The 12,533-nt window shown below is 42.7% G+C and overlaps 1 protein-coding gene and 1 long non-coding RNA gene across 4 annotated transcripts in view; one reads left to right on the top strand and one right to left on the bottom strand.

Annotated features, from left to right (window-relative positions):
* LOC141753017 (uncharacterized) overlaps positions 1–12,533 on the bottom strand; it is a 602,052-nt gene that overhangs the window by 103,924 nt on the left and 485,595 nt on the right. The window lies entirely within an intron of this gene.
* insyn1 (inhibitory synaptic factor 1) overlaps positions 1–12,533 on the top strand; it is a 625,574-nt gene that overhangs the window by 559,980 nt on the left and 53,061 nt on the right. The window contains exons 2-3 of one of the 3 annotated variants that reach the window (XM_074611251.1): positions 6,250–6,660; positions 7,124–8,775. In XM_074611251.1, the coding sequence (XP_074467352.1) occupies positions 8,632–8,775 (144 nt within the window). In that variant the 5' untranslated portion in view covers positions 6,250–6,660; positions 7,124–8,631. The other 2 variants (XM_074611243.1, XM_074611261.1) reach the window with 2 other exon arrangements.

Below are 12,533 nucleotides of genomic sequence, written 5' to 3'. Positions count from 1 at the left end.
TGCAGCCGCACGCACCGACTATATTTCCACCACTGGTGAGGAAAGTAAATGAGAAATCAATCAAACACTTAAGCTTCATTTCATTGTGTAAGAGCACTGATCCATCACTGGGTGTTATGGCCTGAGACAGCCTCTGCTCCTCTGCATGCTGCATGACTGCTGAAGAAGAAAAAAAAACACACACAGAGACAAACACACGCACAGGACTGAAATATCAAAAGGTCAGTAGACAGGCAAGAGGAGAGACTGGTGTCGTTGTAAGACAGGCTGGGCCTCTGAGCTTTCTGTCCCTTACTGTTTGTCTGTGTGAAATCAAGGACACAACTGGAAATGTCTACGTCTGGCCATGCATATTGCAGATGCCAGATGTGCCTTCCAATTCCTTTGGTTCATAAATCATCATTCAGTCATCATAAATCCAAAAATAAAACTACGGAATTATGATGGCAGAGATTATATGTTAAGCCTTTGAGCGAGAATGCATTTTATCAGTGGAAATAATTTTCGCTATACATACTTTTAAATAAATGATGCCAAACATGAACTGACTGCCAAGGATCTCTTCATTTATTCATGAATAATATGTGCATTGAAAACTGCAATTAATCCTCCTTTGGTTCTGCATCATGTTATCGTGTGATTTCTTTACACAACATGTCATGTCATGTAACAATTAATATTTCAGTGTAACAGTCGAATGCCAAGAACAGGCAACTTTTCTCTGTCTGTCCACCATTTTAGTCCTCAGACAGAGCAGAGAGAGAGGAACACGTCACAACTACACCACAGTGCCACACAATGGCCAGGAGAGGAAAAGCATAATGGCTGTAGATTAATTAAAGGGATAATTCCAAAAACTGGACTTTATCTCTTAACAAAGGCGGTTGTGTTTTCTCCTTTATCTGCCTGTTCGCAAAATATTACTAACACATTTGGCTGAGATTCACAGGAAAGGCAATCCTTGGCCCATGAATCAGCTGATTAGATTTTGATGATTTCTACCATTAGACAGTGTTTACCTGCTGCTGGGAATGTAACATTTGTTGGGCATTAAACAACACAGCATTATGCTAGTTTGTTTGAGAATCAAACCCCCCAAAAAACAATCAGTGAACATGCATTCACTGTTTGGGAAGCTACATATTCGTTCCTGTATTGGTGAGCTTTTGCATTGTGATTTTTAGCTGCAAAACCTGCATCTAGTCCATCACATAATTTCCTGTGACGTGTCCCTCTAAGTCACCTTCAAATCCAGACAGTTACTCAGCTCTTGTCTGCTGGGAATGGACAGTTATAGGTCAGAAAAGGATATAGATGGATAAAAGATATATCAATTATGCACATGATGACGATGTGCGTGAAAGACATTTATGCAAACGGATTCCACCTTGAAGTTCCAAGACGGGTGCAAGACAATGACTCAGAATGTTGGTCAGCTGATGAAAATGGTTTTGTTTTAAGCAAGAGCAGAATCCCTCGTAGACGACAGGAGAAAGTGTGTGTTTGCAGCTTTTTGAGCGGTGAGGGGAATCGAGGGTATTGAGGACTGAATGAGTGCTAATTAGTGAAGAGGAAAGGGTGATGTATTGCTGGAGGAGGGGTGGTTTATACTCTCTGGGGTGGAGGGAATATGGTCCAACACAGATTCTTCATGATGAAATGAAACATTATTTTTCAATGTTGTTATCTCATTTTTCAAAGTGTATACCCACAGCATATAAATTTCATATGAGGATATCTCATATTTATGTCTTTTTATAAAAATATAATTTTGTCTTATTGGAAATAGTGTATTTCTACACCTGTAGGTGGAAATACAACCTTTAGCCAAACACTTATTCAAAGAATTCTTCCTTCCATTCGAACTAAAAGAGCTCTTAAAGTCTGTATTTCTGAGCACAAAACAACCATTAGAACAGGAAATCTGGACTACGCAAAGGCTTGGCAATACAGAAGGGTCAAACATGGCCATCCATCTTGTCTTTCTTTTTTTCAAAGCCAATGAACCAACAGTAAGTCTCATTAGAGGAGGTGATGTTCCAACATATCTTTCCCAAAGAGAGGTTTTGGAACGACAGGCTCAATGGTGTATCACCCATAGACTATATATAAGAAGTGGAAGTAGTCACCGTGACATCATCCATTGGTTTGTGGAACGCTGTTTTGAAGCCTCAAGTTCGTCATTTTGGCCGTTGCCATCTCAATTTTTCTCCGTTGTTATCTCGGTTATTTGCAACCAGAAGTGACATGAAAGGGTGAAGCCAATGCGGAAGTGCCTTCAACCTGCATTCTTTCTAATAGCCAGCAGGGGACAACTCCTCCGGTTGCAAAAAGAAGTCTGATTGTATAGAAGTCTATGAGAAAATGACCCTACTTCTCACTTGATTTATTACCTCAGTAAACATTGTAAACATGAATTTATGTTCTCAATCGCTAGTTTGAAGTCTTCTTCAATACAGTATGATGTTCATTTAGTAAATTATGGTCCATTTTACAGTAAAATAGACCATAAAGCAGGGTATGCTTTAGAGCGTGGCTACGTTGTGATTGACAGTCCGCTTCCATGGTCTTCCGGTCTGGGAGTTGTTTTCATCTTACAACTTAAACTCTTTCACAATGTGTTTTCAGTTTATGAAAGTCAATTATAATATATTTCTTATTTAACATACTGTTTCTTTTTGCAACCGGAGGAGTCGCCCCCTGCTGGCTATTAGAAAGAATGCAGGTTTAAGGCACTTCCGCATTGGCTTCACTTCTCAGACCCTGGTAGCCCACTAGTGTCACCTTATTTCTACTTTTTAACTGATTTGTATTTTTGAAGCCGAGCGCCCACTTGGAAAGCAATACTTTCTGCCTTTCTAAATTTGGCAATTGTCTCTTTTGTGTCAGACATATTGTAGTTTATTTATTGTTTTCTACAGCCAAGCCTTTTTTATTATACTGTATATATACAATTGACAGAGTGTACCAGTTCATAAATAAGTAAAAATACTTCAATATTTACCTTACCTATCCATGTAATCATACATGTGTTTGCTGTGTGGAGAGTGGGAGGATAGAGAGTATCTCTATTGATTGTTGTTATTGGCGTCTCTCCCCTTTAGTATAGAAAATAACTCCTGTGCACATCTTGCATCTGTGGCATTGAACCCAGAAACTGTAGGGAAGGCTGCCAGAAAAAGAACAATAATAAAGACTGTTGATCCCGGCTGTATCAAATAAATATGAGTACGAGCTTATTGGGAGGTAAACAATGCAAGTCAAATAAAACCTCTCCTGGGCTTTACTCTTATGGTACCAAATTACCAATATAGTTTCCTCTGGATAGGAATGCCCAGCCTTGTGTTTATGTGTGTGTATTTGATGTGTGTGTTTGTGGGTCTGTGCCTACGTGGGTATTTCTGTAGTGTGTGTATGCATATCTGTGCTTGTTTGTGAGCCTGTGCCCAACTAGAAAAAAATTACGTTCTATAAAACGTCTCTATAAAAACAGCATGACACAATAAATCCAAGGCAGAAATATTAAGTGGAACCAATATTTAGCTGGACCCACTCCAGATTCCTAGTAAAACTCACGAGTCGCGATGACCTTAGCATTAAAAAAATATATTTTACAGGGGGAAATAATCCAATTCCCTTGTAATGAAGGCATCACTGACATGGAGCTATCTGTGCTGTGCACCTGGGCCTTTCCACTGAGAGGTCATTTAGTATACATTCTCTCTTTTAGGGAGAGCTCTATTAAATACACCATGAATATCCGGGTAAAAAAATAAAGGTATTTTGCAATGTCAAGAAAAAAGGGAAACAATGACAAGAACAAAATGTGCTGCACACTGTTGCTGTGTTCTAAGATGGGAGCCTCCCATATGTGCAGAGAGACTAAGCAGTGATGCTACAAAGGAAACATGCTCAAGGACACCTGTTTCTTGCAGGGATCAGTTTGTGAGAAGCATCTTGTCTGTGCAAACTGCAGCAGCCATGTGTAAATGCAAGGAAAGGCACAAGATCCCATCGCAGTCCCTCAACTACACATAGAGTCACGATGAGCTTCGGCATCTGACGACATATTAAAAATTTGATGAAGTCCTAAGATGACACAGTGACTCTGTACTTAAAAAAGGATAACTTGGAATATGAAGCATTTATAGATTATATTTTTATAAAGCCGAACTCCATCATTTATAAATCAGAGAAAACGTGCAAAAAATAATTTATTTAACTGCAGCGTGTTCGCCCAAATTGCATCTGGATAACATCTGTGATGCTAGTAGTAGAAACCACAGAGGACCCCAGAACAAATTCATCTGCATAGAAGTAGTGATGTCATGATACCACAAAATTAGTAGTCGATACCGATACCAGTGTAATTCCACCATTGTCGCTACCAATTCGACCACAGTAAAAAACAAAAGTAAAACCCTTTATTATAATTTGCATACTGGTTTGCATACTGGTGTTAGAAAGTTAAACAGGTCATAATTCCGTCTCTATTATCTATTTTAAACAAGTGTATTTACTCAAGTTTCTCGGCAAAAACTACATTTTACAAGATTACATTTGAACACATCATGATAACGTTAGAAATGACCTTCGCCTGATGCTATTTTTACTGAATAGATCCTGGACACATCATGATGTAAATCAATGGCACCTACTCTGGTGAAATCGGCAGGACGACGGGTAGTTAACGTTAGCTGTTAGCAGCCGGTAAGCTGTCGAGTCCTGCACGAAGCTAACAGCTGACGTTAGCTAGCGCTCGTCCTGCCGATTTCAACATGGATTTGTTTTTTGCAATGTAGCATTATCAGAGTTTATTGCGTTCAAAACACATTTTCTATCGTTGACGGGACACCGTTGAAGCTGTTTCACACCAAGCACAGACTTTCGTCCGAAAAATTTGGACGTAGATATATAAAAACTGATTTGGGGGGTTCTTATGAATGCTTACACATGCCTGCGTAACATTGGTGCAGGGGGAAAAGTATTCGGACCGACTTGAATCAGGTGGATTTCCGCCTGTGGAAATATATCCTAGACCAATTAAATCCTTTGATCGCCGTCATTTTGCATAATAATTAGCTAAATGCTTTTTTTTGCTGCATGTAGAGTGTGTATTTTCAGGGCCTCGGAACAATGGGCATTTATTTTTGGGATAACTGGGGTGACTGTTGGACAAATGTGCTTTTTCTGTCCTATGAGACATTATTCAGACTCTGTATGAAAAGGAGCGCAGCCGGTGTTTCGGAATATTGGTCCCCAGTCCACTTCTCAACACCCAATAATGTACGACAAACACAACTGCCTCAATAACCAAACAAAGGGCAAAATGGATTGAATCAGAGTTTTGGCATCAACTTGGTACCGAAGTATCGATTCTCGTGACATCCCTACATGGAAGATCCACCCAAACTGAATCCACCCTATTTCTTTTTACAATTATGCTAAGAAATGCACTGAGCCTCTGGCTGTTCAGTACAGTTATCTGCCAAAACCCTCTGGAAAGCAGCGTGCTTTGCTCAAGAACTTGTCATTATGAATCTGCTTTACAGTTACATTATCTCCTTTAAAAAAAAGTATTTCATATTAGGGTAATTGCCTCTGGTGGGTTATGCAGGGCTGTTGTGTTGAAGAAGAAAAAAATGCTGATGAAGAGGACGAGGTGGGGGGAGAGAAAAAGTCATGCTGGTCCTCCCTCCCTATTTCTGTCTCTCAGTCAGATGAGGTCATCAAACACCAACCTGCTTTGTATATTAATGATGCAACAACCAGGGATTTTTGGACACCCCATCCCCAGAGACTGCTTGGCTGGAGGCAGAGGAAGACTTCATCTTGATTTAAGAGAGATATAACACCCCTCGATAGAACTGTGACAAAAGGCGAGATAGGCAGTGTGAGAGGAGATAGCGAGGGGAGTGGAGACGCCGGCAGAGAGGAGAAGAAGACAGGCAGAGAAAAGGAGGGGACTGTGCGATGCACTGTGCCTTTAAAGCAACCAAGCCCCTCCTCCAGCAGAGCCGAGCAGAACAGCCGAGTGGTGCTGGCAGGAGCCTGAGCCCCACGATAAACTCTGGCATCAGCTTCCCTTCATCCGACAGTCAGCGAGGACACAGTGAGGGCGCAGGGGCAGAGAGACGGGGACGGAGAAAGGGAAAGAGCAAGAGTGACAGAAAGGGGGGGAGAGAGAAAGAGAGAGAGAGTGAAAGAGAGAGAGAGAGAGAGAGAGACACACAAAAAACAGGCAGATAGGCAGAGAGGGAGAGGCTGTCATAGGAATCACACAGCTCCCTTTTTCACAGCAGCAGCAGCTCAGCCGTTCTGTCTGCTGCCTCCCGGTGCAGGCGAACGCTGACGGGGGATGACGGGTGGCGTGCTTTTCGGCAGCACGTTTATCTGAGTGATGGTATAGCGGTGGCCACGGCGGCAGCATCACAAACCGAAGCAGGAGCTCTCCTCCTCGCCACTCTGGCTCTTTAGTCATTTCCAGCCTCCTCTCTCCCTTCTCAGGGTGCTATCAGGGGCCATTCATCGTTCCCATCTCATGCCTCCTGCCTCCTCCTCCTCCACAGCTTCATCCTCCACTTCTACTCCTCCTCTGATGAGCCACAGCCTCAGAGTGAAATAACCCTGCTGATAGAAGCTTCTCTCTCTGTCAAGACAGTAAGTAGGGGAGAGCGAGGGAGAGAACTGCGTGTGTGTGTGTGTGTGTGACGGAGAGAGAGAGAGAGAGTGTGTGTGTGTGACACAGAGAGAGAAAGAGAGAGAACAGCAAGGCGGCGAGAAGAGAAGATGTTAGTGTGTGCGACAGAGGGACTGCTAAAGAACCAGCAGCTTGTGTGTAGAGCTTGAATGATCCTGCTGTGCGTGGACAGTGAGCTCTGGGCATAGCAACAGCAAAGTGATGCACAGGAAAGGTGAGTAGGTGTGTGTTCTGGCGTGCGCGTGTGTGTGTGTGGAGGTGAGGCGAGTGCTCGAGATTCATTTTGACAGCAGCTAAGAATCATCAACGCAGTTAATTCCCGTCCATCTCTGAGTCTCCTTTTATATATGCTGTTATGACAGAAAGGAAGGGAGGATGAGACATGACAGAATAAGTGATTGCTTTTCTTCTTCGTCTGTCCAGGTGCCATGTGTGATTGGCCAGCGCGCCCCGTGGCAGTGGCATCGCCCAGGATTTGGCGAGAAGCTCTCCCCCCTGCTTGTTCTCTGGGGCTCCTCTGGGAAGCGTTCATGGGATTTATCTCTTCCTGCTGGATGGCACTGAGGTCTCTGACTCTCTGAAAAGAGTCCACAGAGAAAACATACACTACACGGATAAGAAGTAAAATAATTATCCAATCACAGCACAAGGAGGCAGACCGGGTTCCCTTAGCAACAACTGAAGGAGAGAAGAGAATCCTCTTCTGTTTCTGCTCCTTTGGTTTTTGGGCACACCCCTGTGGACTGCTGTGGGTCAGTGTTTTCTGAGAGGACTTGGGAGAGAGCGCTGTTGCATAAGACAAGCTGCCACCCAAAATTCCACGGGAAGGTGCTTTCATTCGCCTTCCGGCCACACTTGCAACTGTGTCTCATCGACACCATGATCTTTTTGTTATCCCTCCACAAATTCTCATCGCAAGTCACGTTCCGCTGGCTTGGAAATCAATTCATTCTGATCCCACGCCACCTGGAATAAGCCCTGCTTTGGAAGGGGGGGGGGAGAGAGAGAGATTGGACGCTCTGTGAAAAAAGACCCACACCTACCTTCCTCGCTTTCATGGACGAGAAATGAAGGACAACATGATTAAGTCATCATCCGCAGAGAAAATGGATGTGGAGCAAAGTTTATTTTGATGCGAGTTTCTACTGAGAATCGTTTTTATTTTTCCTGGAGGGGGAAACGCCACGCAGCACAGAGGAATATCCCCTTTTTTTTCCAAACAGGATTTGTCCTTTCTCTCTAAAAAGACTGAAGGACTATATTTAGAAAGCAAATCTCGTCCCCGCTGGCCACCAATAATGTAGAACACGGTCATTTTTGGAAAAAATCAAGCCACTGCTGGGAGTTCTATTTTTCTATCTATGTTGGATAGCTTTCTCTATGAAAAGGGTCAATACGGACCCCTTTTTCTGCTTTCACTTTTGTATGTTAGCCTGCCATTATGTCACTGTGTTTAAAAGGTTCTAGAGGACAAGTGGAAGAGGGGAAAAGTCTCTTCCCCGTATAGACACAGGCGTTTTAAATAGCATCTCCTCGGGAACAATTTCAAACGTACACACTGACACATGAGATGAATTGGCTCAACACGATTATGTAAGAGTTTCATACCAGCTTTGGCCCATGTATTTTGCCTCTTCCTTTTCCATGGATTTACAGCGTTTGACTTTTCCCATGCTCATTTTCTCCTCGTTTTCGGAAGCGTCTACCAGAGGGCATGGATGTCAGAGTGTGACCCTGTGCCGAGTGTGCGGGCGAGGCAAGGTGTTTTGGCTGCCCAGGTGCTTTTAAGATGTTGACGTGTCCCTGTGTGGCCGGGGCCCCTGTTCGGATCAGTAGCACTGAGGCTCCTTGTAGCCAAAGACATGGACCCCGACTCGGCTCCCCCACGCCCTCAGCCTGTCGGCCACTGGCCCCACGTCGCCCTGTAAAGGATGTCCCTCAGCAGAGCTCCGGCCCGGGACACCTCTGAGACCCCCAGCCCGAGAGAACGCATCCGCAGCCACATGAAGATGGTGATAAACCAGCTGGACGGCATTCTCAAAGAGCTCAAGGATGTGGCCAAGGAACTCCGGGAGGTGAGGTTCAAAATCAGCTTATCAGGCTTCTGGGGGTGGGGGGTTTCAGAGAGGAGTAGGGGGAGAAAGAGACTGAGGCAGGGAGAGAATGTGGGTGCCAGGTGGGTGTGCTTCTCAAGTAGGCTGCATTTAATTAAGTGTAAAATTATTTTTCGCAGCATGGAGATTTTGATTAAGATTCGAAAGTGATGAGATCTCACTTTTTTTTTTTCGTTTTGTAGCAGGAGGATATTGTTGATTACAACCGCAGCAAGGCTGTCTTCCTTTTCCAATCAAACAAACGCTTATCGCCAATTACAAATGTCCTTCATGTGTTCAGTGGTGTCTTGTGGGAGGTACAGTAGATGTGAAGAGCTGTTGAAAAGCAGCAAAGCCAGGCTGAAAGGAAACACAGAGGCAGGCTTAGATAAGATACAAGACTTAGCGCCGCAATAGTTATATAACCATTTTGTTAAGGATCAGCTGGATTCCTACTGTATTTTTTGCAACTGCCATGGTAACACTGGGAGATTTTGTGTGTGTGTGTGTGTGTATGTACAGTACACAGTTTGAACAAGGATCAACAAGGAGAGATCGTGTGCATGTGCTCTTACATGCAAGTATATGGACAAAACAAATGTGTGTGTGATGGCTCCTAATCAGAGGACATATGTTCATATGTGTGTGTGTGAGAGTACAAAATGGCCCTCATCATCTCTTTGGGATCTTCCCCCTGCAGTGTCCTCAAAGCTGTGAGCTCTTCCCCGCAAAGCTCCTCCAAAGAAAGAGATAAAAGGCAGACAAGAGAGACAGAGACGAATGAAACCTGAGCAAACAACAGTTGTGTCTGACCCATCCCACATCCTCCGAGCACATCTCATGATTAGCCTCCCACCTGCTTCTGATCAGGGACGCAGAGGGAGTGTACGTGTGTGTGTGTGTGTGTGTGTGTGTGTGTGTGTGTGTGTGTGTGTGTGTGTGTGTGTGTGTGTGTGTCTAAACGTGTTGAAGAAGCGAAATGGTGGATGTTAGCGCATGTAATGACCTGAAGGAGGAGGAGGGTTTTGAACAGCCGGGGTGAAGCTGCTATAACTCACTCCATCACCGCACAGGAACCCCCCCCACACACACACACACAACCACCACCACCACCACCCTTCTCCCCGACTCCCAGCTCTGTCCCACTCACCACGCTCTACTTTATGTACTTGCACAGTTGGAGGTGCAAGGGCACAGCTCACAGTGCACCTTCTCTCTGGTGAGCAGGAGAAAGCCGGCCTGCGCGCGGGAGTGATTGATGATTATGGGACAACTGCAAGTGGAATAATGCTGGCTGGAGCTATTTATAAACAAAAACACGGCCTGTGCCTCTGCCAGCTCCAACGCATATTACCATTCTTATCCCAGACCCCATTAGAGAGGGCTCTGCACAGTGGCTCAAATGTCATTTTTTATTGGGCGAGCACAATCCCACATATTGAAATGGCTGAGGAATCGTATTAGCTGCAGTGGCAGTCATAATGCTGGTATCAATATCCTGCAATTAACTGACCTACCCGATTGCAGACGGAATCAAAGGGAGATGAAGAAACCGAATCAGTGTAGCGCCATCAGATGCATGGAAGCCTAATGTTCCATAAAATCTCTCATTCTTGGCCACATGAAAGGAACAACATAATAGATAACAACTGTCACATAAATAAATGATGAATTGCCGCGTGAATGTGGTGAAATAAATAACTCAGCGAAGGAGCAGTAATGACTGATTATCACCCACAAGGTCTTTGGGGAACTGGAGAGATACTGCAGTGCTCTGAGGAGTTAAAGCAGACACTCCAAAGCACGTAGCTGCCCAGAAATTAGGAAGTTACTGGTCTGTTACAATTCTTACTTCACAGTACTGTTTTCACAGCTCAAGATCACACACGTACAGTGCTATTGGGCCAACTGGTCAAAAGCGGCGTTCAAAAAATGGTTTAAACATCTCATTTTAACCCATCACTAGTAACGATGCAATATAATCTGCCTACATTACATTTTCTGATTGTGCATTGCCTCAAAGTTTTGTACATCGCATAATGCAGTAGAGCTGCAACAATTAATCAATTAATCGCTTAGCTGTCAACTATTAAATTAATTATTAAATTTATAAAAAAAAAAAAAAATCTGATTTCAGCTTCTTAAAGGGGAATATTTTTGTTTCTTTACTCCTCTATGACATTAAACTGAATGCAGTATATTTGAGTTGTAGACAAAACAAGACATTTGTGGATGTCATCTTGGGCTTTGGCAACATTTCACCATTTTCTGACATTTCATAGACCAAGCAACTAATCGATTAATCGAGAGAAAAAACAAAATCGACAAATTAATTGACAATTAAAATAATAATTAGTTGCAGCCCTATTGCAGTCTTCATTTAGACCATTTAGTCCATACCTCTACATAAATTAAATTTTAAATTGTGGGAGGTTTTCCAGTCAAGTTATAACCATCTAGTCTTCATGGTCTTATGCTTCAACCATTAAAAAATGTATGTTCTGCAGATTTATTTAGGCGATTAGAGTGCAGAGAATAATACTTTCATCACTACATTTTAAATGAGGATTTACAAAGTTGACCTGTTTTTTATTGAATACATATTTCAAAACCCAAGGAAACAATTTTAACAGGGCCTGAGGGGGATCTCACATCCACAAAAGTAGTTGACACATAAAATTGTTAAAAAATGACCGTTATTACCGAGTACCGTTATAGATTTGGCATCCTTCAAACGCAAAAATGATCCATCCTGTATGACTTACAGTTTCTTCAGCACAATGTGGCATTTGATAACTGATAATAACAAGCACCAATAACAAAAGTGATTAAATACCAAACACAGTCAACATGATGGTATAAACTAGGAAAATAACCAGAACTGCCCTTTTAGAAAGGCTTTCACCTCCACTGATTCTACCCCAAAGCGGCTTGCTTTCATCATAAAGGCACAGAAGTCTTAAATAAAAGTGGTCACACATTAGTGCTTATTTTCTTGTCTGCTATAATTCATCATCCTGCTTTTGGATTACTACAAACAACAGTGTCAGTGCAGTCTAATCAAACACTGTGGTGAACCTACCGTTAAGCTTTCCTGTGTCGCAAGTGCGTGGCATTTAGAAATTTGGACCGTTTAATAGCAAAAACTTGCTTTTAATAATCTCATATTCTGCATGCTTATTTCTATTGAAATTTTAGCAAACGCTCAGCAAATAGATATTATGAGGGAGCCTGAGAACGGAGCAATAATGAATGTTAAATTAAAAAGCAATACCAAGGAAATTAAGTACTGTATGTGAGGCCTGTGCTTTCCCCAGAGTACAGCAGTTTTATCCGTCCTAGTACTCTGGTCCCGGAGTCTATTAATGCTGCTTTTGTATTTTACCAGGTAAAGAGGCGACATCTTCACTTCACAGAATTAACATAGCAGCCAGTAACATAACAAAGTAGTCCCTGACTGGCTCTCAAAAAGAGCAGTTTGAAACCCACAAACACGTAATTCAATATATTAAGTTAATTTGGCTGTTTGGCTGAAGGTGTTTTAAAATCTACAGACATTTAGCAACCCATGCCATGTGGTTATCTATCCCCAAGCTAGTAGATAAAAACATATTAAATTATAGGCTAAAACCATGCATTTACTGTATTATACTGAACAAATCTATATATTTGTATACGTAAAGCTGTTCTATTAGAGATACAGCATGCAGAGAAGCATGTAAAGCATCACTGTTGCTTGT

This window comes from Sebastes fasciatus, chromosome 2 (assembly GCF_043250625.1).
Source record: "Sebastes fasciatus isolate fSebFas1 chromosome 2, fSebFas1.pri, whole genome shotgun sequence".
NCBI lineage: Eukaryota > Metazoa > Chordata > Actinopteri > Perciformes > Sebastidae > Sebastes > Sebastes fasciatus.
This window is presented reverse-complemented; position numbering and strand designations above follow the sequence as displayed.